This window comes from Myotis yumanensis, unplaced genomic scaffold, assembly GCF_028538775.1.
Source record: "Myotis yumanensis isolate MYYU_CA2020_CCGP unplaced genomic scaffold, mMyoYum1.0.hap1 SCAF_23, whole genome shotgun sequence".
In the NCBI taxonomy this organism is placed as follows: domain Eukaryota; kingdom Metazoa; phylum Chordata; class Mammalia; order Chiroptera; family Vespertilionidae; genus Myotis; species Myotis yumanensis.
The window spans coordinates 7,918,289-7,942,674 of record NW_027223774.1 but is presented as its reverse complement, the minus strand read 5'-3'; the positions used below and the strand labels follow the sequence as shown (position 1 = coordinate 7,942,674).

The window sequence follows — 24,386 nt, the reverse complement described above, 5'->3', positions numbered from 1 at the left end:
CCTGAGGAAAACCCAGGCCCAATGCGGATGAGGACCCTCAGGTGGAAACATCGTGGGTGTGTGACACGGAGGGGGGTCCCCTGGGTCGTGGGGAGTGGGAGCCCGCGAGCCGGGGCTGCCCCAGGCCTGGAGGAAACAGGCCAGCACCTGGAGGGCCAGCTGCCGCAGGGAGGGTGCGCTGGGCAGAGCGGAGCTGTCGGCAGGGGAGTGGGTGCCCAGAGATGCCCACTCGGGCTCCGGCGGGAGACTGAGGCAGGCCTGGCCTGTGAGGGCTGGCAGCGGGGCGGGAGCCCAGGTGTCCTGCACAGGGGGGAGGTGGTCCAGTGGGGACCTGGGGGTCAGGGCCTGACCGTGGACATTGTCCCCCCCAGACACCAAACACAAAGCACCAGGTAACAAAAGGTCCAAACTTTATTAGTTCTCCCCCGGTCTCCCCCCAGCAGGGCCCTCCTGGGAAGCTTGCAGAGATCAGGGGTCACCAGGCCTCGGGGCCAGGGGGCCCGAAGCGCCTCAGAAGCTGCTCCTGGTCCTCCAGGTCCTTGCGCACCTTCTTGCGCATGTAGAAGATGGGGCAGTCCCGGCTGCGGGGCAGGCGGGCGGGTCAGGACCAGGGCGGCTGCCCGGGCTGCAGCAGGCCCGATGCCCAGCCCCAGGATGGAGCGGACCGTTCCCAGGACTTTGGCCCCGGCCTGCTGCCCACCCGCCCCCCCTCCTGTGTGGGGCTGTTTGCTCAGCGGGCAGGGGGGGGGGGGCGATAACAGCGGGTGCCCGCGGAGGCGCTGGGCCACAGCCGTATATCACCTGTCACCTGGCGTGGGAACCCGCCCCTCCCACCCGTTCCCTGGGGAAAGCCCGGCCCCACCCTGGGGGAGGGGGTCGGGCAGCCATCTCCCCTGGGGCAGATACTGGGCGCCTGACCCTGCCCCACTCCATGGCTCCCCACCCCGACCCCTGGGAGGGCTGGGTGTGCACGGCCGGTTTTGCAGCCATGACACTGAGGTCAGGGGGCTCTGCAGCCAGAAGGGAAGTGGGGGTGGGGCTGCTTGAGACCCTGGAGTTGGGGCCCAGCTCCCCACGCCTGGGGAGCAGGGAGGGACCCGGGGCCATGGGCTGCGCACCTGGTGCAGATGACGTCCTCGTGCAGGCTGCCCTGACAGCGCTGGCACTGCGTCCACAGGCGCGAGAAGCGCTCCTCCAGGGCGTTCAGGTGTGACACCTGCGGACGGGGGGCGGGCGGACTCAGCAGCAGCCCAGGCTGGCCCCTCGCCCCAACCCTCCCGGACCCTCACCTCCTTCTGATACAGCTCCGACTCCCGGGGCTTGCAGAACTTGCACACGGCTCCTGCGGGAGGGGGGGCGCAATGGGGGAGCTGGGGCCGAGCCAGGGCCCAGGCCACCCCACCCCTGCCCCTTCCCCGCCCGCTGCCCATCCCGACTTCTGAAAGTCCCCACAGACGGAGAACAAGGGAGAGAGTGTGTGGGGAAAACTCCCTGGGGAACTCCTGGGGTGGGGGGCCGGGACCCCCCTCTTGGGGTGACTGCAGAGAGGAGACCCCCACCCAGGGGAGACCCCAGCTGGGCAGCAGTGCCAGCTTTCGGGCAGGGGCCGGGGACCTCGGGCGCCCCGGGGGTGGATGGAGGGCAGGGGCGGGGCGGGGACTGCTCACCTTGGTGGCTGAGGACAGTGCGGCAACCGATACAGCAGCTCTGCCGCTTGGCGAAGGCCAGGAGGCCGCCCACCTTGCCGGTGAGCACGGTCTTGCATCGTGTGTGGTCCCCCCCTGCAGGTGAGGGGTGAGGGGTGAGAACAGGTATGGCTGGTGCCCCCCCATCCCCAGGCACCCCTGCCCCCCCCCCCACCCGGGGCATCCCGTACGCAGCAGCACGGCCTCGGCTCGGCCCTCGCCCAGGATGGGCTCGAAGATGCGCAGGAGCGGCTTGGCGAGCTGCTGCTCCAGGTAGTACTGCGTGTCGATGGGCAGGCTGTGCTCCAGCACGAACAGGGGGTCCTGCGGGCAGAGCGCAGGGTCACCCCAGGGCCAGAGCAGCGGAGGGACTGGGGCTGGGACAGAGGACACCGGGCGACAGGCACTGAGAACACGGAGGGCTCCCCTAGTCATGACGGGCCCACGGTGTGCGGCAGTTCCTGGGCACAGCGCTGCCCTGTGGGGAGCGGCATCAAGGAAGGGGGTGGGGGGTCTGGGATGGGGTCATAGGTCATTGGGGGTCCCTGGCCACAAGCTCTGTGATCCATGCTGAGGTCCACAGGTGGGGCCCTCAGGTAATCAAGGAAGGGTCAGAGGTCACAGCGATGAAGGATGAAGGGGGACAAGAACTAGGTCAGAGGTTACAGACGTCTGAGCAGGATGGAGGGTACAGATCTCGGGGACCCAGAGGTTGGAGAACAAGGGCCAAGGAGACAGAAGGGGACACAGACACAGAGACAGAGATGGAGGGACGCCCTGTGCAGCGAGGCTGAACCCCTCACCAGGGGGAGCGAGGGAGAGGTCAGACACTGGGGGTGGGGGCACCCTCCAGAGGGCACAGCGGCCTGGGAGCAGAGCATCCTGGAGCCGACGCCCGGGTGTGCTGGGGCGGCTGGCAGGGCCCCACGGGGCCCACAGAGGGAAACACCTTCCCACCGCGGAAAGCAGAAGTGAGAGCGGGCGGGCTGGGCGGCGGGCAGCCAGGTGGGCCTGACCTCGGACTTCATGTAGGCAGCCACGCCCTTGGCGGCCCCGATGATCACGTAGGGCACCCGGTCTCCCAGGCTGGGCGCACTCCCGGGGTCCCGCTTCCTCATCCTGCGGGGAGAGGGTGGGTGAGGGCAGGTGGACGGCGGGTGGGCGGGGCCAGGAAGTGGTGGGCTCGGCGGGCTGGAGGGGCTATTTCTGGACGGACAGGCCCCCAGCGGACCTCTCGGCCAGCTCCACGTGGGCCTGCTTGCCGGCGTAGTCGGCGGCCGCGCGGGTCAGCTCCTTGGTGATGACCAGCTGCGAGATGTCGATGCGGTTGCACAGCAGGTCTGAGATGACGTCCTGTGCGTGGGACACAGCACCCTCGGGGTCTCTGTGGGCCAGATGGGGCGTCACCAGTGGCTGCTGAGGGCGAGGCTGGCACCTCCACGCCCCCAAGGCTGGGGACCAGGACGGGCTCCGGGCTGAGGTCCAGGACGGGGGCGTCTGCTCAGCCACAGGCTACAACCTCACACGCTGCCCAACCCCACACGCTGCCCACCGCTTCTCACTGAGGAAAAGCGGGCCTGACCCCCGTGTTCCCAAGGGAGGAGGGGCGGGCTCCCGGGTCTGAGGGAGGAGGGCTGGGGTCTGGATCCAGGGGTCTCATCTCACACACCGGTCGATGAGCAGGCGGCGAAGGGAGGCGGTGACGAGGTTGGCCACCAGGGGGCAGTTGTCCCTGCGCACAGCCTCCAGGCCCTTGCAGTCCATGCGGTCATGGGCGTCCGGCCGGGAGGAGAAGAGCAGGCCAGCATAGCGCTTCTTGCTGATGAGCAGGTAAGGGAAGTAGACCTGGGAGGGGAACCCGTGGCTGAGGCCCCTGAGACTGCAGGGTGTCCAATCCTGAGACCCCCCAGAAAGTGACAGGCAGGTATGGTTCCTGCGACCCTGAGACCCCAACACCTGAGCCCGGGAACACCCTCAGCTTTCCAGGGAACCCCAGACCAGGGTCCCCAAGTCTAAATCAGAGGCTGGGACAAACCTAGAAACAGGTCCCAAACATGAGATCCAGACTCTGGGCTAAAGCCTTGAAAGCCCCAAATCTGGGTCTGGGGCAGAAGCTGAGGCAGAAGGGGGCACCCCCAGAGAGGAGGCCAAGGCCCGGAGTGAGCCCCGAGGCACAGACCTCCCAAACTGGGAGGCTCTGATTCCAAGAGCAGGGGTGCCCCTGGCCTGACCTGGTTTGAACCCTGAGGACAAAGTCCGGTGAGAGCCCCCCACCCCTGCCTGCCACACACCAGGAGCCGGGAACCCCAGACAACGGCTCCCTGACCCAGGCCTGGCCTGTCAGAGTCCCCGCCACCCAGGACAGACCCCCCGACAGGTGCTGGGAAACCACACCAGAGACGCCCCGAGACCGACCGGTTGTCACAAAACAGCACGCAGCGTGTGGAGCCCAGGCTCTGGCGGTTTCGATAGCCAAGGCCCCAAACTCAGGAGGATCCGGCAGCAAAATACCTTGACACGGGGGCCCATGAACCCAAAGAACGGGACCCCCGAGTACCCCAATCGGGCACCCCAAAAGGGAGACCCTGCCAACACTGGGGTTTCCCAGATGCTGACCATGGGAACCCCAAATGTAGGCACCTGTGAGCTTTGCAGGCACCCTGAGAAAGAGGCCCCCCGAAACTGCCAAGACCCTCACCTGCCCACCCCAAGTCCAGGGCGAGGGGCCTTACCTTCTCAAACTCCAGCCGGATGGGGGAGGGGAAGTGGCCGGACACCCAGTCTGCAGCCTCCCGGCCCAGAGCCATCGCTTCCGCCACGGAGGAGACGCCAAACCGGCACATGACGGAGTCGGTGTCGCCGTACACCACCTGGCGGGGAGGGGCGTGTGACCGAGGGTCCCCGTGCTCCCCGCACCAGGCCCATCCCAGGCCCATTCCGGGCAGCGGGCGGGGTGGCCCTGACCTTGGCGCTGGCGCTGTAGCCGTTCTCCACTGTGTACTTGGACTCCACCAGCTGCTTCGTTTTCTCAATCATCTGGCGGCCAAACCCCGTGACGCTCTGTTGGGGAGAGAATCACGCGGTGAGGGCCCAGGAGCCGTGTGTAGCGGACACGCACTTGGGGGCCCACCTCCACGGCTCCTTGTAGGTGTGGGCCTGGGCAAGCCATTCTATCCCTTTGTGCGTCCGTTTCCAAATCTGTCAAGTGGGGCTACTGAGCTGCTCCGTAGCGGTCCGTTGGGAAGAGCAGGCTCCTGGCGGAGGAGGGAGGACGGCATCGAGTGGAGGTGCTGGAGCCAGAAGCAGCGTCAGCTCCGGGTCTCTCTCCACGGGGGTGCCGTGACCACTGATATTCATGGCCCCTTCCCCCCAAGTCAGCAGGGCCTCCCTCCCCCACCCCCCATCTTTGGGCAACTGTGAATGACACTACACAGCCCAGTGCCCCCAGGGAGGGGTTTGTACCAGCTCCATGAAGAAACATACCTTTCCAACAGTCTTACTTTACAAATAAGGAAAGTGAGGCTGGGGGACGGAGGAGGGGCACAGGTATGGAAAGACGGGTGTGACTCTTCTGTTTTTGTTTGTTTGGATCCAGTCAGAAAAGCTTTGTCTTTCAACTAGAGCATTTAGGCCACTTACATTTAGTGTAATTACTCATTAGATCTGGACTTCAATCCACCACTTTACTTAATCAGTCTTTTATTTGTTCCACCCGTTCCATGTTCCGTTTGCTGTCCTATCTTTTTCTGGAATGATTCCATCTCCCTGCTCCCAAAAACTTGAGACAGAAATAAGGAAAGAAGCCAAGAAACAGAGGGGAGGAACTGAGAGGGAAAAGACTCAGCAACAAGGCCAGGAAGCGGCAGTCCCCACTGAGGGAGCCCCGGGGGAGCAGAGCCGCATTTTCCCACCGGGCCTTGCTCAGGGGCTAAAGCCTCAGGGCCAAACCCCAGGGGCTGAGGGAGGCCCGGGACTGGGTGGTCAATGGCGTTTGGTCAGCCCCTGGGAGTGAGCTTCTAAGCCCAGGGGTGGGCAAACTTTTTGACTCGAGGGCCACAATGGGTTCTTAAACTGGACCGGAGGGCCGGAACAAAAGCATGGATGGAGTGTTTGTGTGAACTGATATAAATTCAAAGTAAACATCATTACATAAAAGGGTACGGTCTTTTTTTTTTTTTTTTTTAGTTTTATTCATTGGGCCGGCTGTTCTAGCCCCTGGAATGTCCTGCCTGATGAGTCTTTGTTCACCTGGGGCCACAGGTATCAGCTTGACCTTGACATGGGCTGAAGACCCGTCAGCCACACAGGGAGCAGCCATGCCTCCGGGACCAGCCTCCAGTAAAAGCACTGGCGGGCCGAGTGTCCCTGTGGGCCTCACCCCGGGGATGCTGCCACGCATGACGAGAGGAATAAGCAGTCCGCACGACCCACTGTGCCCGGTCTCCCGGACCCTGCCCCACGGGCCTCCTCCTTTGGCTGATGTTAGTCTCTCTCCTTTCACTGTATCAAGTCATAACTGTGAGTAAATGGCTCTTCTGAGTTCTCTGAATCCTTCTAGTGAATCACTGGGTCTGAGGGGTCTCGGGGGCACCACTGAACTGCAGGTGGGTGGGGATTCCTCCAAGCCTTTCGCCTAGAGGTGCACAAGGCCTCACACAATGGCCAGGCAGGGAGGGAGCTCCCCATGGCTGGAGGTAACCAAGTCTGGACAGGAAGACTTTTCGAAGGACCTCTTGGGCCGTGAGCTGAGGCGCCGCTCCCAGCTGGGCAGAACCTCAGAGCCTCTGTGGTCTCACTGGGGATCTGTTTTCCTGTCCCAGGAGCACAGCTGCCCCCGGTAAACAGGCCTAGGATGCTACTGGGGGTGGGGAGGGAGGCCACGGGCCCAGTTCCTTCTCAGCGCAGAGCACTAACCGAGCACCCACGCAACATCCTCAGTGGGGACCTCACAGCTGGAGGGGGGACCTCATGTCTAATCTGACGGTGACCAAGGACACACAGCAACTCAAGGGGGAGCCTGACTGTGCTGTTGGGTGACCCCCAGCCCTGCCCCAGGCCCCCACCCCCAGCAGAGACTGGCCGTGTTCTCCCATGAGCAGGAGGGAGGGGGGCCTGCCCGCCACTCCCCCACCCCCATGGGGACCGGGGAGGATGTGGGCTAGGGTGCAGCTGCTGGGGACATGGGGGGTGACGGTGGCAGATGAAGAATGAGCAAAGCCGCTGCTCTCCCCTGCGGCCCTCGGCCTCTGCCTGCCCTGCCCCGTCCCACCTGGTTCCTCCCCAGCTGCTGGGCCTTGGAGACGACTGCCTTCCCGTACACATTCCCGCCTACGGGCTGTGTCCCCGATGGGCTGGGCACTGCTCGAGGGCAGGACTCTCACTGGCCCTGCCACCTGCTGCACCCACAGGGCACAAGGCCTAACCGCTGGCAGCCTGGCAAGCATTTGGTGAACAACGGAATGGACCCATCACTCAAGCACCCTCTCCCAAAGGCCGGCGAGCGGGCGACCTGGGCCCGACCTCCGGAGGCGGCCCCTCCACGGGCCCTGGTTCTCTCAGAAGGTGCTGTCCGACCCCAGCTGCCCGCCGTGGGGCCTGGGCACTCACCTGGGAGATCTCCAGGCATGGCAGCTTGCCCACCTGGGCGCCGGTGAAGCCGTACACGGAGTTGGCGCTCACTTTCAGCGCCAGCTGCCGCCCGTCCAGGACCTGCCGCCGCAGGGGGTCTGTCTCCTTGGCCAGCTCGGCCTTGGCCCTGGGAGGAGGGGAAGCACGGCACTCAGGTGGCGCCCGGGTCTCAGGGAGACCAGGCCCGGGTCTGGGCACGCGGTCAGGGCGCCTCTCTGGGAAGGGGTGGATGTGTGGTTGGGTGTGCCGTGTACTGCACAGGGGCGGCAGGCACAGGGGCGGCAGGCACAGGGGCGGCAGGCACAGGGGCGAAGGGGAGCTGCCGGAGGGGGCAACTCGTTCTAATTTCCACACAAAGTGAAGGTGCCCTGCAGCGCGGGGACCCACTAGGGACAGGGTGACCCATGAGGAGCCTCAGCAGGTCCAAGCTCTGAGCAGGGGTGGGCGGGGGGCGCCGGAGCCCACCTCTTCCGGGCGCTGAGCAGGTTCTCCAGGATCTGGGGCAGCAGCCCCTTGCGCACCGACGTCTTCACAAACTCGTCCCCGGTGGGAGTCTTGATGAACTGGTCCTCAGTCAGGCTGGGTTGGGGGATGGCAGGGGTGACGCCCGGCCTCCTCCTCGGCCCCCCACTCTTGCCCCTCCCCTCCCCACTATTTCTGTTCCCCACCCCACCCTGCCTGAGCCCGGCCCTGGCGGTCTTGGGGCCCTCATGCCGAGGGTGCCGTACCCCAGTTTCTGGGCGGCGCCGGGCCGCAGGAGCGTGGTGTAGCACAGGTTGTGGGCCATCATGATGGACGGGTACAGCGAGGAGAAGTCCAGGGTGGTGATGGGGACGTCGTAGTACCTGGGAGTGCCAGCAGTCAGGGCGAGACCCCTCGCCACCCCCACACCAGCCCCGCCCGGCCCGGGGTCTCACCCTTTAAGGGGCTCGATGACCGTGGCTCCCGTGTAGTCCTCACCGCCCTCTGTCTTCACCACGGGCATCAGCAGCCCCTCGCGCATGGCCTGGGCGGGGAGAAGGCAGGAAACGGAGGGTGGGCGCGGACAGGGCAGCCCCATGGGAACAGGCAGAGGGAGGGGCCGCCGCTAGGGACCGAGACCCGCCCTGGGCTCTGCCACTGACCTGCCGCAGCAGCTGCGACACCACCTTGACCTGCTGGCCGCGGGTGAGCAGGTAGCCGAGGGGCACGCCGGTGACGCGCGCCATCTCCATGGCGTTCACCAGCACCATGAGCCGCTCCAGCAGCCGCAGCGGCAGGAAGGCATCCTTGAGGCAGTACACTGCCAGGCGGCGGCGCGTCTGGTCGTTCCCGTTCTGGGGACAGGCACCGATGGCGTCAGGGGGGCAGGGAGAGGGCCAGGGTCTGGGCGGGGAGCAGGCAGAGGTCAGGGAGTTGACAGGTGGGAGGGAGTCTGAAAGGCTGGTGTGCACGAGAACAGAATCAAGGTCATGTAAATGGGCAGAAATAGTGACATCTGCAGGGCAGGGTCAGAGGTTAGGGGCAGGAGGTCAAGGTGAAGGTCAGGAGCACAGGTTGAAGCCCAAGGTCAGGAAGTCGGGTGGAAGGCTGAGGTCAGAGGAGTAGTTCAGGGGCAGGAAGTGGGGTCAGAGGTTAGAGACGGGGGCAGAGGTGAGAGACCGGGGCAGGAGGGGGGGTCAGAGGTCACGGCTGAGGCTCACCTGCAGGTCGGTGATGATGCTGTGCTGCACGTCCTCCTTCTGCTCCCCCAGGAAGTGGAAGCTCACGGCGTTGAGCGTGTAGGAGCGGAGCTTGTACTCCCGCAGCAGCACCTGGGGCGGAGGCGCAGGGTGGGCACAGGCCCCGGGCAGCGGCCCCACAAGGACAAGGCCCGCCCACCCGGCCGGGCCGCACCTGCAGCATGTCCATCTGCACGCGGCCCACCATGCTGACCACCTTGCTGTCCCGCCGGCCGGTCTGCTTCGACTGGAAGGACGAGTCCCGGATGGTGGAGCGGAGGCCAGCCACGCGGCCCAGGAAGGGGAACCCCTGCACCTGAGGGCACAGCAGGTGGGAGCTGCAGACGGGGTCGGGCGCCTGACCCGGGATCCCAGGCCTGTGCCAGAGGAATGGAGACCGGACCACCCCTGCCACTCCCCACAACACAGCTCTTCCGGCTGGAAGGGCCGGGAGGCCGGGGCTGGGCGGGTGTGGACTAGAGGGGAGGACGGGAGACTGGACCGGGAGAGCCAGGGGCCTGAGGGCTGGGCGGGTAAAGGGGGCAAGGACGGCTCAAATGGCTAGAGGGCTGCCCCCAGATGGGATGATGCCAAGCTCAGTGGGAAGGTGGTAGGTGCACAGGGGTGGGGCCTGGGGAAGGGCCAGGTGGGAGCACGGGGTTGGCACCAAGAACCAGGTCTGGGGTCAAGGGAGGCGTCTGCCCTGGAGACGGTGGCCTGGGAGTGGCCAGGCAGAGAGCAGAGGCCTGAGCTGGGCTGGAGCAACGGGGCAGAGGGGGGCGGGCTGACCCAATACGCCTCGATCCTCAGAAGAAGGGGCGATTTGAGCAGAGAGGCGCAGAGGCGGGCGCAGCAGAGGTGGGAGAGTGCCATCTAAACCCAGGAACTCTGGAGCCACCAGACGCCAGGAGGCCTCAGAGGGCACTGAGCCTGCGGCACTGAGACCTTGGACCTGCACCCTCCGGGCAGCCCCAGTGAACTAACACACCTCATACCCTGTGCCAGGACTCAATGAGGATCCGGGTTTCACCACGCACTTCAAGGAACACCCCCATTTCCTTATTGGTTTTTTAAAAGATTATTTTAGTCCGAGCCGGTTTGGCTCAGTGGATAGAGCGTCAGCCTGCGGACCGAAGGGTTCCAGGTTCGATTCCGGCCAAGGGCACATGCCCAGGTTGCGGGCTCGATCCACAGTAGGGGGCGTGCAGGAAGCAGCCGATCAATGATTCTCTCTCATCATTGCTGTTTCTATCTCTCTCTCCCTCTCCCTTCCTCTCTGAAATCAATAAAAATATATTTTCTTAAAAAAGATTATTTTAATTGCTTTTTAGAGAGAGAGGAAGGGGTAGGAAGAAAAACACTGATGTGAGAGCAGAACACTGATCAGCTGCCTCCTGCACGCCCCCCACCAGGAATCGAGCCCACAGCCCGGGCATGTGCCCTGACTGGGAATCGAACGAGCAACCTTTCCATGTACAAGACAACATGCGACTAACTGGGCCACATGGCCAGGACCCCATCTTCTTATTTAATTCATTATTATTTGTTAATCCTCACCCAAGGATATTTTTTCCACCGATTTCTAGAGAGAGTGGAGGGGAAGGAGGAGGGCGAGAGAGAGATAGAAGGGAGGGAGGAGGGCGAGAGAGAGATAGAAGGGAAGGAGGAGGGCGAGAGAGAGATAGAAGGGAGGGAGGAGGGCGAGAGAGAGATAGAAGGGAAGGAGGAGGGCGAGAGAGAGATAGAAGGGAGGGAGGAGGGGGAGAGAGAGAAACACCAACATGACAGAGACACATAGATTGGTTGCCTCCTGCAGGTGCCCCTACGGGGGCTGGGGAACCTGCACCTGAGGTGTGTGCCCTTGACCGGGAATGGAACTGTGACCCTTTGGCCCACGGGCCAACACTCTAACCACTGAGCGAACCAGCCAGGGCCCCGTTTCTTTATTTGCTGCTGACGTATGTGAAAGCCTAGAAGATCAGGCCCTGCACCCCTGCACACGCAGCCTGACCTCTGAAGGCACAAGCCTTCTCTTACTCAACCATAAACACCGTCCTAGCCTCCGCATGCGCCCAGTGACTTGGACTCTGAGCAGAGCAGGGACAAGACAGCAGGGACTGGAGCTGCTGGGGAGGCAGGTGCAGAGCCAGGTGGACCTCCGTGGGGACAGGGCCACGGGGGGGGGGGGGGGGGGGGGGTGTAGGGCGCTGTCTGAGGCGAGCCTCCCCCCGCCGTGGCCTCCCCTACCTTGAGGTGCTGGGCCCGGGAGATGAGGTAGGGAAGGTCGAAGTTCTGGATGTTGTAGCCGGTGATCACGTCGGGGTCTATGGTTCGGATGAAGGTCGACCAGGCCTGGCGGGGGGCGGAGGCACACACAGGGTCACTCTGCTTGTCCTGGTCACCCCCCTGCCCCGGTCCCTCCCGATCCTGGAATGTTCTGGAAGCCCCCAAGAGCAGTCCTGGCGCCCTCCCGCTCGTGGCAGAAAGACCCAGCAGGTGCTTCTGGAAAGAACCGCTCATCCCTCAATGTGAAGGGGTCTGAACCCTTGGACGTGAGTCTCAGGATCAGGAGCGCTCAGAAAATGGCCTCAAGTCTGGGCTATGAAGGTTTGGGGGCGGGGGGGGGGGGGGGGAGGAGGGGCGCGGGCGCTCAGGAAAACGGGGGGCAGGGGGGGTCACCTGGAGCAGCTCCTCCTCCCGCTCGTAGCTCTGCACCTGGGCACCCAGGATGGGGGCGCAGGGCCGCAGGGTGAGCGCCAGGCGCAGGAAGGGCTCCGGCTCGCCCCAGCGCAGGCCCAGCGAGCAGATCTGGATCACGGGGTCCCGCTCGGGCTCAGGAAAGATGCCTGCACAGGGAGGGAGAGAGGGGATGTGGGGACCTGACCCCTCCTCGCCCTCAGGACACTCTAGGGAGCTACACCTCTAAATCTCCCCTGGCCTGTCCACCCCGCTCTGTCCCAACTGCCCACAGACCCTGCCAGATCCATCCTGGCTCCCCTCTGCCCTCACCTCCCGCCTTCTCTCCCACAGACAGATGGGGATGGTCCTGCCCCAGGACCTTTGCACTTGCTGCTCTCTCTGTGGGAAATGCTCTCCCCACCCCCACCCCGTCTGCAGCCCCTTCACGCCACCGCCACCCTCGAGTCTTACAACAATCCGAACATCTGCATGTTTACTCCCTCTTCCCCCAGAAGCACGGGGACTCCCAGGGCGAGACTGTCAAGTCACTGATCTAAAGGGAGGGAAGGGGAGCCCACGCCCTGGGGGCAGACCTTTGCGGCCGGCGCACTCGATGTCAAAGCTGAGCACACGCAGGGGTGCGATTCGCTGCCACTGCCCTTCTGGCGGGTGGCTGACCACGTCTGACCACAGGACGTCTGCCTCCAGCTGACACAGTGTGGCCTGCGGGGACAGGCGTGTCAGTGGCTGCTGGGTCCCCGGCTCCCTGTCCCCCGCCCCTGGCGGGTCCGAACCTTCCCCTCCGGCCTCAGGACGTATTTCCCAGCGGGCAGTTCCAGCCAATTGCAGCCCACGATGTCCGCGTCCACCATGAACCTGGAGGGGGATGAGGTCAGTGGGCCGAGACCACCTGGAGGGAGTGGGGCGGAGGGCGGAGAAGCGAGGTGGGGGCTGGTACCGGATCTCAAAGTCAACGTTGGCCTCGTAGGGCGCAAAGCTGGGGGTGCCCAGGCCTGCCACACGGACTCCCTGCTCCAGGAGGCGGCGAGCGGGGGCCACGAGGCGGGGCAGTGCCAGGGTGATGCGCAGAAACGGCGAGGGGCCGTGCCCATGGTACCCGAACATGCCTGTGGGGGACAGAGGAGGCTGGCACCGGCCCAGGGGGACCCCACCGGCTCAGCCCCGGGCGGCACTCACTCTCGCGGGAGCACAGCTCCACGGCCAGCACGGCCGGCCCCTGGAGCTCCTTCCCCGCGCGCTGGTCCCGGCTGATGGCCCCGTTCAGCTCCCGCTGCAGGTCACCCAGGTGCTCGGGCCCAAAACCTGGGGGTGGGAGGGCTGGTCAGGAGCGCAGGGGCCACCGGGTGGTCAGGAGTAAGAGGGGTCTTCTGGGCCGGGGCCACTCACCCGGGGGCGCTGGGGTGTAGAAATAGGGGGCGAAGCCGTGGATGTGGCAGCAGACGGAGATGCCCTCATCAGTGACCCCGAAGGCGCGGAGCACAGGCACGGAGCTGTGGGATGGCGCAGGCGCCCCAGGCAGGGGCCGTGCTGGGCCTGGGGAGGTGACAGGTAAGGCAGGTGCCCCTCACATTCCTCAAAAGGCCCCCCCGGCCCCTCCCGCACTGGGAGCACAGCCCCCATTCCTGCAGCTTGAAGCCCTTCCGCCCACATCAGCTTCTCATGGGTTGTCTCAGCCCTTCTGTTTCCACCTGCTCCTGCGGTCCATTCCCACCCACAGCTAGAGGGAGCCCCCGCCTGTTTATGAAAAAAAAAAAAAAAAAAAAAATCTTTGAAAAAGGAAAATGGACTTGGTGTGTTGTTATGAACTTGAACACGGGTGTAGGTTCGTGCAATCACCACCAAAACTGGGGATCGACCTGCAACCCCTGCAACTAAGGTACATGCCCTTGACTGGAATCGAACCCGGGACCCTTCAGTCCTCAGTCCGATGCTCTATCCACTGAGCCAAACTGGCTAGCTGTCATTTTAAATAGCTCCCTTGAGCTGCCCCTTTGCAGTCATAGCCCCCTCCCCACCCCAGCCCCTGGCACATGCACCCCGACCCCCTCGCCAGCTTCCTCACTGCCCAGCCTGGGCAGCCCCAGCCCTGTCCCTCCTGCACACAGCCCTGGTCTCCTGGGTCAGCTCCTCCCACACACAGAGCCAGAGGGGCTGACCCGGGCCCAGCTGCCCCCAGGAGCCCAGGGCCCCACCTGCCATGCCCCGGGCCTGTCCCCAAACTCACCCACATAATGGTCGATCTCCAACTGCTGGAAGATGAGGGGTTCTGTCTGGGGGTCCAGGGGGGGTGGGGAGGGCCGAAGCCAGCGGGCATCTCTGGCTGTCGGGGAGAAGTGCCCTGGAGTGGGGGGGGGGGGGGGGGCGATAGATGACATGACACTAAGTGGAGTCGTGATCCCCCTCAGACATAAGTACCCGCCCTCCCTCCCAGCCGGGCCCAGGAGGCTTCCCAAAATGCAAAAGGAAGGTCCAGTGGAGGTGGTGGCTTAGATCAGGCAGGAAACTCGGAAGAGATTGCCAAGCCGAGGGGTCAAGGTCAGAGTAAAAGCAGCAGGCAACAGAGGGGGCATCCTGGCATGGGGTCAAAGGCCAGCGCTTTGTGGAGCTCAAAGTGGGCCAGAGGTCAGAGGTTACAGGTCAGCTCTGTGGCCGACTCTCAGTTCAGAGGCAAGAAGGGTGGGGGGGCGGGGGGCTCCCACTCCAGGTCTCATGGTCGGCAGCCCCCTCCTGGGCCGACTGCAGCTCCTCCTCCAGCTCCTGCAGCCTGCGCTCGGCCTCCATCTCCTCCATCAGCGCCAGCTCCTCCTCAAACTGGGATGGCCGAGGGGCCTCATCCTCATCCCAGAGGCCCCCGCGGGCCCGCTTCGGGGGCACCCCGGCCCCGGCCCCCGGGCCCGGCCGCCGCTTGTCATACATCCTGGGGGCCAGTGGGGGCTGGGTGAGGGCTCCTGTCCTCCCCACGGCCTCCCGCGTACCCTCGGCCAAGCCTCAGTGCTCTGCAGATCTCCGAAGGCCTCCACCTGGGAGCTGGCGCATCCCCGACGCTGCCACCATCAGTGTAACTACGCCCACTCCCGCCCGTCTAACCCTTTCCTCGCGTGCCCGAGCCCTCCACATCCTTTCACCCGTTCACCTGCCCCCTGCAGACCGGATGTCACGGCCCCGCACGCCCTGTCCCCCTCTCCTCTCTGGCACAGACCTGGTCCTCAGCTCTCCCCTCCTTCCTACCAGCTGCCCCCGAGAACCCGCCTACCCATCACCCAGCATCACCCACGGGCCAGGCCTCTGTTCACCAGCGGCTGGGAGGTGCCTCCTCTGGGCCAGTCACTGCGCTGGGCGCCAGCGAGTGGCTGAAACACCAATCTGACCAGGTCCCGTCCCAGCCGAACACACTTCACAGGCTCCCGTCCCGTTAAACACAAAAACCAAAGCCCTTTTTGTTTTCAATGTGCACCGTTCCCCCCGCTCCCCAGGCCGCAAGGCACTGCCACCTTTGCTTTCACTCCCGCTGCTCCCGTATGTAATATGCACGTATCATCATAACTTACGTACGTCTCTACACTGAGTGGCCAGATTATTATGACCACCCCATCAGTACAATGAAGCGAATTAGTTATGCAAATAATAATAATAATAAAACCTTGAGAGTATCTGCTTAGGAAGTTTTCAATATTCAGTATTTTTGGAAGTGTCAATGAAGTACTGATGGGGTGGTCATAATAATCTGGCCGGTTATAATAATCTGGCCACTCAGTGTAGTCTTCTTAATTGTAACCTACCAGAAATTATTATTTTAACAAGATATATATATATTAAATCCTCACTCAAGGATATTTTTCCATTGATTTTTAGAGAGAGTGGAAGAGAGAGGGACAGAGAGAAATACCGATGTGAGAGAAACACATCGATTGGTTGCCCCCTGCACGCACCCCCACCAGGGCTGGGGCTGGAGAGGAGCCTGCAACCGAGGTACGTGCCCTTGACTGGAATCAAACCTGGGACCCTTTGGTCCACAGGCTGATGCTCTATCCACTGAGCCAAACCGGCCAGGGCTTGACAAGATATATTGATATAAAGGTACACATCCTCTGGTAGACTGAAGACTGCACTCAGGTTAAGCCTATTCGATCGGCTCAGTAAGAGAATAGTCTAAGGAAACACACACTCAGGTATTCAGGGGTAAATGGCCATGATGTATGCAAGCTACTCTGAAAGTGTTTTTTTAAAGTGTGCATGCAAATCATAACACAAACAGGTGAAGCTGGGTGAAGGGTGAACAAGTGTTCTTTGTCGTATACCTTCCTATACATTTTAAATTATTAAAAAAGAAAAAGTTGTAGCCCTAGCCGGTGTGCTCAGTGGATAGTGCTGGCCCGTGCACAGAAGGGTTAGCAGATCCATTCCCAGTCAAGGAGGTACCTGAGCTGCAGCTTCGATCCCCAGCCCCCGTTGGGGCATGTGCGAGTGGCAACCAATCAACGTGTCTTTCTCACATAAATGTTTCTCTCTCTCCCTTCCTCTCTTTCACTGTCTCTAAAAATCAATGGGAAGATATCCTTGGGTGAGGATTAACATGAAAGGAAAAAGGGAAGGAAGGGAGGGAGGGGGGGAGGGGAGAAAGAGAAAGAAATGAGGAATTGTAAAACAGTACGTCTCCCATGGCTGAGACAGGATTACAGAAACCTACAGCAGATCCCAGACCCAGACGGGAGGGAGGAGGGGGTTCGGGACAAATCAGCTGTCCCAGCTTCAAGGGAACACCTCTGGATCCCATAACTATCCCCCCAGATCCAGTCTCCCTTTGGTCCTTTCTTTGGCAACACATCCTTCGTCTTGGAGGCACCACAAGCAGACAAGCTCAAGACTACATTTCCCAGGATGCACTGCTAGGTGGTGGTCACAGGATCAAGTTCTAGCTCATGGACTTAGGGTGACTGTAAGGAGTGCGACGTTCAGGACAGCCGGAAGAGGAAGCCTGCCCTCCATCCTCTTTCTTCCCTCTTCCAGACGGCCGGAGCGTGAATGTGGTGGCCACGAGCCAACCTTGACCACCAGGACAAGGGCAACATTGCAGGGCACACAGAGCGACAAGACGGAAGGAACCTGGGCCCTCAACAGCCTTCTGGAGCACAGCTGCCTACCTTTGGATAGTTATGTGGCTACACAGATTGGTATCATGTCTGGGCCACTGTGCTTTGGAACCTCTTTGTTACAGAGTTTAGCCTAGACCAGCGGTTCTCAACCTGTGGGTCGCCACCCCTTTGGCGGTCAAACGACCCTTTCACAGGGGTCGCCTAAGACCATTCTGCATATCAGATATTTACATGACGATTCATAACAGTAGCAACATTACAGTTATGAAGCAGCAACGAAAATAATGTTATGGTTGGGTCACAACATGAGGAACTGTATTTAAAGGGCCAGAAGGTTGAGAACCACTGGCCTAGACCATGACATCACAGAAAAATTCTGGACCGGGGTGTGTTACAGCAAATGTCGGTCCACAGTGGAATTATCTCTCAGCATTAAAAAGGAGGCAGCTGCCCTGACCGGTTTGGCTCAGTGGATGGAGCGTCGGCCTGCGGACTGGAGGTCCAGGTTCGATTCTGGTCAGGGGCATGTGCCTTGGTTGCGGGCACGTCACCAGTGGGGGGTGTGCGGGAGGCAGCTGATGGATGTTTCTCTCTCATCGATGTTTCTGGCTCTCTGTCCCTCATCCCTTCCTCTCTGTGGAGAAATCAATAATATATATATAAAAGGAGGCAGCTACTGATATACACACAGGATGGACGTATCTCAAACATGTGTAAGAGAAACCAGACACATGAGTGCATATGGGGAAGGTGGGAGTGACTGCAGATGGGGAAGGGGAATCTTCTTCCATTCTGGGCTAATGGGAATGTTCTAGAACTAGAGAGGTGGTGGCTGCACAAGACTGTGAATGTCCTAAATGCCACTGGCTGTGCGCTTTAAGATAGTTAATTTCACCTCAATTTTCTTTCCTTTTTTGTTAATCTTCACCTGAGGATATTTCTTCCATTGCTCTTCCGAGAAAGGAGGGAGGGAGGGAGGGAGAGAGAAACATTGATGCAAGAGAGACACATCGACTGGTGCCTTCCGCAGGCTCCCTGATTGGGGTGGGGAGCAAACCCCAACCCAGGTACGTGTCTGTAACCCGATATCGAGCCTGCGACCCTTCAGGGCACAGGCTGACACTCCACATCAATTTTTAAAAACCGAGTATATATTGTATGACGGCATTGCACAGGGTTCTAGAATTGACTAACCTCTGATGCTAGAGACCAGGCTTGCGGCTGCTTCTGGTGGGAGAGACTGACTGGGGAGGGGCATGGGGGAATTTTCTGGGGTGACAGCAACATACTGTACATCCAACTGTACGCTCGAGACCGTGCGTGCCACTTTATGCAAATCAGACCTCAATTAAAAACATAAAAGGGGGGCGGCCATCACCCCCCATCCAGGGGTTTACGCTGCAGATAGACTATCGCACGATGAAAAACTGCATTTACGAGGTTATTTCCGGCGGCACTGTTTGCCATCTCAAAAGCCTGGAAACCACCTAAATGTTCTCCCCTGGGGGACTGTTTGAATAAATCCCATTAATTCCGCCCGGTGGAATATTACGCAGCTGGATAAAGGAATGAGGAAGCGCTCTGTGTGCTGACCTGGAGGGCTCTCAAAGACCCATTGTTAGGGAGCGAAAGCAAGGTACGGAAGGGTGGACTTAGAGTGTTATCTTTTGGATTCAAAAAGTTGTTTAAGAAAATGCGGGGCACGGGAAGCTGAGGGGCTTACAGGAGCCCGGAGGAGAGGCCTGGCCGGACCTGGCAGAGAAAGGCACAAGGGGGCTGCCCTGGGTCCATGGGCTATGGCCAGCGGGGTGTGGCGGGAGGGAAGGTGTCACTAGCAGCAAAGTCGAGGTCCCTATCACAGGCACCATCCTAAATGTACCCTCAGGCAAGGCAGCGTTAGAAGGAAGGAGGCCTCTGTGTGTTCCCTCAGCTGCCCTGGCACCAGACGGGAGCTTGGCAAACTCTGTGCTCCCTTCTCGGGCCTTGGGTAGCAGATCCTGAGCAGCGCCCGCGGCAGTAACACAACGCTGAGTGCCCGCTCTGGGTCAGGCGCTGGCTTCTCTGTGACCCGCACTCCCTTGGTGTTCTCACTGCACTTCACCTCATCGCACGGCATTGTGTGTGTGTGTGTGTGTGTGTGTGTGTGTGTGTGTGTGTGTTTTAATTGCTTTTAGAGATCGAAAAAGGGAGAGGGAGAAAGAGAAGCTTCAATGCAAAAGAGAAACATCCATCGGTTGCCTCTTGTACGCACCCCAACCAGGAATCGAACCCGCAACCTGGGTATGTGCCCTGATGGGAACTGAACCCACAGCCTTTCGGTGCGCGGGAGGATGCTCCAACCAACTGAGCCACACAGGCCAGGGCTAACCTCGCAGCTTTAAATGCCATCTCCATGCCGATCACTCCTGCCTTTGTGTCTCAGGCCCTGACCTCTCCTCGGGCTCCAGGCTGACCGGTCAGCTGCCCACTGTGAGGACATCTCTCCGGGCACCTCAGACTCCAAAGCCAGCCCCTGATCTCGCCCCAAACCTGCTCCTTGCACCTCATGGTCTGCCACCCCCTATTCAATAAATGACAGCTCCCATCAGGCCGACAACTGTGGGGTCACCCGACTTCTCTCTTCCCCTCAGACCACGTGCTCACTCTTTCTGCAAATCCCGTCAGCTCTGCATCCCAAGAGACCTAAGTCCCACAGCTTCTCGGCCCCCAGCTACTGGCCTGGCCCCTCTGTTCCCTAAGACTCCTGCTGGCTTCTTTATTTTGCCCATTGCTGTTGGTCTGTCTCCCCCTGCTGGAAGATGAGCTGTGAGGGCCAGGACCCGTCTGTTTGTTTACTGAAATACGGCAGGAGTCTACTAGTGTCGGACACAGAGAGGGTCGTGAGAAATACCTGTTGAGCCCTAACCGGTTCGGCTCAGTGGATAGAGCGTCGGCCTGCGGACTGAAGGGTCCCAGGTTCGATTTCGGTCAAGGGCATGTACCTTGGTTGCGGGCACATCCCCAGGTGTGCATGCAGGAGGGGATGAGAGGATGTGGCACACCAGGGAGTATGCAGGAGGCAGCTGAATCGATGTTTCTCTCTCATCGATGTTTCTAGCTCTCTATGCCTCTCCCTCTCCCTTCCTCTCTGTAAAAAAAATCAATAAAATATTTAAAAATAAATAAAAAGAAATACCTGTTGAATGAGTAAAGAGCCTCTCCAGGGCTCCCTTATTCCACCCCGCCACCCTCAGTGTATTCTCCACACAGCAGTCAGCAGGATTTTGTACAAACATGTCAGATCAGCCCATCCCTTCTCTGCTCAGAGCCCACTCATAGCCCACCCCTGGGGCCCGTCTCATGCTGAATTAAAGTCCTCATCATGGCCCCTAAGACCCTGCAGAATCGCCTCATTTCCTTTCAGACACCACCTCCCACTCCCCCCGCCCCGCTCACTCGGCTCCAGCCACTTGCCTCCTCTCTGCTCCTTACGCACACCAGGCTTAGACCCTGCCTCAGGACCTTTGCACACGCTGCTCCCACTGCCCGGCCAAATGTTCTCCCCCAGATGGCGCTATGGCATCCTCCCTCCCCTCCTTCCAGTCTTTGTTCAAATGTCAGTCTCAGTGAGGCCTGTTTAAAAGCGCAGCCCGGCCACCCCATCCTGACACCTCCAACCCCTTTCCCTGCTTTATTTTTCTCGCTGCCACCTGTGACTGGTGCCCTGTATCAGTTCTCCGAGTTCTCCAAGTGTGGCCCCTGGATTAGCGGCCTGAGCTCTGTGTGGGACCTGGTTGCAATGCTAATGGTCGGGCCGCTGCCCGGACCCACTGAATCCGGCCCTTGGGAGTGGGGTCCAGCTCTCAGCGCTCAAGTCTGAGAACCACAGCTTGTCAGTCTCACTTCCTGCCTGTCCCCACAGGGAGAAGGGGAGGTCTGAGAGCAGGGCCTACATCTTCTGTTCGCTGCTGTGTCTCATGCATCTCTGGCGAGCGCCCGGGACAGAGGACATGCTCAATAAACAGCTTCTAAAAGAATGAAGGAGGGCACGCATGGAATTTCACAAAAACTTCTGAGGGAGGTGCTGTCGTTACCCTCCAACACATACAATTACTGGGACCCAGGCCCAGAGAGGGGAAGCTACCTGCCCAAGGCGGCACAGGTAGCTCAGAGGGAAAGCCAGGGTCCCAGCCAGGCAGGCAGACTGCGGAGAGCCTACGGCTAAGCAGCACTCCAGGGTGCCGGCCTCCGGGCGCACCAGGTAAGGTACACAGGTGAACTGCCCTCTGCCCAGCAGGGCAGAGCCCGGGCCTCCCCGCTCCTGCTGCCCTTGTCATGCCGGGGACCATCGGCCAGTGTCTCAGACAGGGACCCCTCAGAGGGCAAGGCAGGGCCTGGCGCTCCTCTGAGCCACCAGCATCGCCCAGCACAGGGCGTGGCCTTGGGAAGCGTTTGCTGAACGAAACCCTCCTTTTTCTCGGCCACCTCACTCCAGACTGACCCTCTGCCCCCTCGGGGCTCCCACCGCGCCTTGTGCCACTTCTGTCATTGCACATGTGCACCCCAAGCTGGAGTGCTTCAGGCTGTGAGCTCCCCCAAAACAGGGTCAGGGTCTCACTCACGTCGGGGTCCCCAGCACAGGGCCAGTTTAGACTGTTCTAGAGGTGTCACCAACCCTGTGAGTCTTCCCCACCTGAACTGAATTATCACCTGTTCCCTAGTGCCCAGCACAGGGCCTGCCACAGAGCAGCTGCCTGGAAGCCTGAAGCGAGGGAAGAGCATTGCAGCAGGAGGGACGGGTGTGGCAAAGGCTCCCCCTCCCCCAGTGGGGAAGGAACCTAAGAGATGGGAGGCCTGGATGGTGATGTGTAGGAAGGTGGGGGGGGCGGGGGGAGGAGATGTGGCAACAACAGATTCTTGGAGTAGGTGGGGCTGCAAAGCCAGGACACTGACGTCACCCTGCCCTCTCTAAAGCCTGCCACTCACCCCATCCCAGTGGTTCTCAACCTTCCTAATGCCGCGATCCTTTAATACAGTTCCTCATGTGGTGGTGACCCCCAACCATAACATTATTTTGGTTGCTACTTCATCACTGTAATTTTGCTACTGCTATGAATCGTCATGTAAATATCTGATGCGCAGGATGTTATTTTCATTGTTCGCGACCCACAGGTTGAGAACCGCTGAAAGCTCTGCCTGCAGAGCGGCGCCCCCAGACCCGCTCTCCCTCAGCCTTCTCCATCCAGCCCCGCGTCCTGCTGGCTCAAACCCCACAGACAACCTGAGCCTGACAGGTTCCTTCCAGCTGCTTGCCTCCTGGCTGGTCTCCCTCCTTCCCTCCAGCTACCATTCCATCTCCCCCCCACAGGCCAGCTTCTCAAATCGCAGGGCGGGGTCACGTGGCTCCAACGCTGAAAACCTCCCAGGACGCCCAGCTGAACCCAGAATAAGAGCCAAAACCCCCAGCAAGGTTCACAAGGCCCTACGGCAGCGGTTCTCAACCTGTGGGTCGCGACCATCGGAAAACACATGTAGCATATCAGATATTTACATTACGATTCATAACAGTAGCAACATTACAGTTATGAAGTAGCAACGAAAATAATTTTATGGTTGGGTCACAATGTGAGGAACTGTATTTAAAGGGCCAGAGGGTTGAGAACCACTGCCCTACGGGATCTGCTTCCGCACCTCGTCCCCACCCTCACCTGCTCCCTTCCGACCTCAGGGCCTTGGCACATGACGGTCCCTCTGCCCGGGTTTCTCTTTACGTGGCTGACTTCTCTCCAATGCCACTTCCCCCGAGGGGCTATTCCTGCCCACCGCAGCCAAGGCAGCAGGTGCCCTGCTCATGCCCCTTCGGACCAGGCATCAGAGCCTGAAGGCGCTGCTTCACCGTTGCTCCTGACTACGGGCCCGCCAACTGTCCTGTCCTGTCCTCCTCTCACTAGTTCCTGCAGCAGCCCCTGCTTCCGCAACACCGTCCGGCACCGAGCGCTCAGTATTTGGGGAATAAAGTACACCACCAGGCCCCCACGTGCACAACTCAGTCCTCCCCTGCCGCCGGGATCCGGTGGCCCCAAAGACCCTCCGGAAGGCGTGCCTCATCTCGCCCCGGAACCGGGTGCCCAGCGATGGGCGCCCAGCGGCAGGCCAAGGTACCCCCGGCCCCCGTCATCTCCCCGCGCGCCCCCGAGCCAAGGGGGTCCTTCCCGCCACCACGCCCTAGCGACCCCTCACGACCCTCTCTCAGGCCTACGCGCCGGCGCCTCAAGCCGCCTTCCCAGCCAGGCGGGGTCCCCGGCAATCCCCCCTCGTCCCTTTACTCACCCGCTTCAAATAGCGTTTCCCGCCACGGACTGCGCCGCCGTGACCCCTGACTCCAGCGCGCGCAGGCCCAGAGCCGCGGCGCGCCGAGCAGGCCACGCCCCCTCACGCCCAGATAGGGCGAGACCACGCCCGCCACGGCACCGGGCCACACCCCCTTCTTCCAAGTAGGGGAAGACCACGCCCCCTCCTTCCAATTGCAGGCAAATTCTCGAAAACACCCGCCCCCTGTTGACTTATGCGGCCCAAAGCCACGCCCCTCCTTGCGGCTGCTTCGCGGGCACGTGAAGGCTGCGCGCGCAGCCACCCTGGGGCACCACTCCCACCAGCCCCCGGGCGCTGCGCGCGCAACCTCCGCAACCCCTCCTGCCTGCTGCCCGCGGGGGCTTCCGGGGACCGGCTGAGCACCGAGCATCTTTGCACCCGCAGCCTGACGTCCGCCCTCCCTGCAGAAGCTGCAGAAGCTGGGCTATTCGCGCTCAGGTCCCGGCCTGATCTCTTCTGGTTCACGGCCTCGTTTCCCCATCTGTAAACTAGACCTAGCGTGGGGCGGGCACACCAGTGGGGTGACAGGCACACCAGTGGGGTGCCCCGCTCACCATTTGTAACTACTCTCATCTCCCCCGTCCTACAAACCACATAACCTTTCAGTAACCAGCCCATCTCTCGAAGCAAAACCCCCTTCACCCTCAACCAGGGCTGTCCATCCGGCTAAGACAGTGGTTCTCAACCTTGGCTGCACATGTGAATCACCTGGGAATCTTTTGAAAATCCTGATTTCTGGGCCTCAACCTCCGGAAATTGTTTCGTTGTTACTAATGTGGTGGCCCCACCCCATCACAAAGAAACAGAATTTCCGGAGGATGAGGCCCAGAAATCAGGATTTTAAAGATTCCCAGGTGACTCTAACGTGCAGCCAAGGTTGAGAACCACTGGGCTAAGGGAACTCCTCGGTGCCCCTCCCTGTTCTGAACTCACCAGGGCCTCCCACCTTCCACACCCGGCATGTGCCCTGCAACGTGGGGGCCCAGGCTCCGTGCTCTCAAGGTTTAGGTCCCGGCCAGGACATGATCTTTGTGAAGCCTTGCCTTTCTCCTCCGGCCCCTGCCTCCCACCTGCTGTCCCCATTCCCTTGCATCCTAGCTGTCCCCATGCACTCCCCGGCTGCCACCTCTGAGGGACCCTGTCTTGGTCGCTGGTTTCCGGTGCCTAAAATCGTTTGGCACATGGGAAACGTTCCATACATACTAGACGGAATGGCATGTGTTCCCAGA

The 24,386-nt window shown here is 61.0% G+C and overlaps 1 protein-coding gene across 1 annotated transcript; it reads right to left on the bottom strand.

The window, feature by feature from the left end:
• Nucleotides 1–393: 393 nt before the first annotated feature.
• POLD1 (DNA polymerase delta 1, catalytic subunit) lies at nt 394–23,157 on the bottom strand. Its single transcript, XM_070401632.1, has 27 exons — nt 23,116–23,157; nt 14,413–14,630; nt 13,938–14,051; nt 13,100–13,246; nt 12,890–13,015; nt 12,651–12,819; nt 12,487–12,568; nt 12,286–12,415; nt 11,693–11,859; nt 11,261–11,365; nt 9,189–9,329; nt 8,996–9,106; nt 8,438–8,629; nt 8,231–8,319; nt 8,042–8,158; nt 7,779–7,892; nt 7,293–7,440; nt 4,650–4,745; nt 4,418–4,555; nt 3,355–3,530; nt 2,917–3,069; nt 2,702–2,804; nt 1,877–2,009; nt 1,668–1,781; nt 1,290–1,342; nt 1,119–1,216; nt 394–581 (listed from the first exon to the last, which is right to left on the bottom strand). Exons 2-27 carry the CDS (start codon nt 14,627–14,629, stop codon nt 476–478), a joined length of 3,339 nt encoding a protein of 1,112 aa, XP_070257733.1. The 5' UTR covers nt 14,630; nt 23,116–23,157; the 3' UTR covers nt 394–475.
• Nucleotides 23,158–24,386: the final 1,229 nt, after the last annotated feature.

Excerpts from the sequence above, each read along its gene's own strand:
- POLD1 (XM_070401632.1), bottom strand. The coding sequence starts at position 14,629 with ATGTATGACAAGCGGCGGCCGGGCCCGGGGGCCGGGGCCGGGGTGCCC. Across the intron at positions 1,782-1,876 it reads AGCCGAGGCCGTGCTGCTGC|GGGGGGACCACACACGATGC; the intron begins GTACGGGATGCC and ends CCTCACCTGCAG. Across the intron at positions 582-1,118 it reads GAGGACGTCATCTGCACCAG|CCGGGACTGCCCCATCTTCT; the intron begins GTGCGCAGCCCA and ends CCTGCCCCGCAG.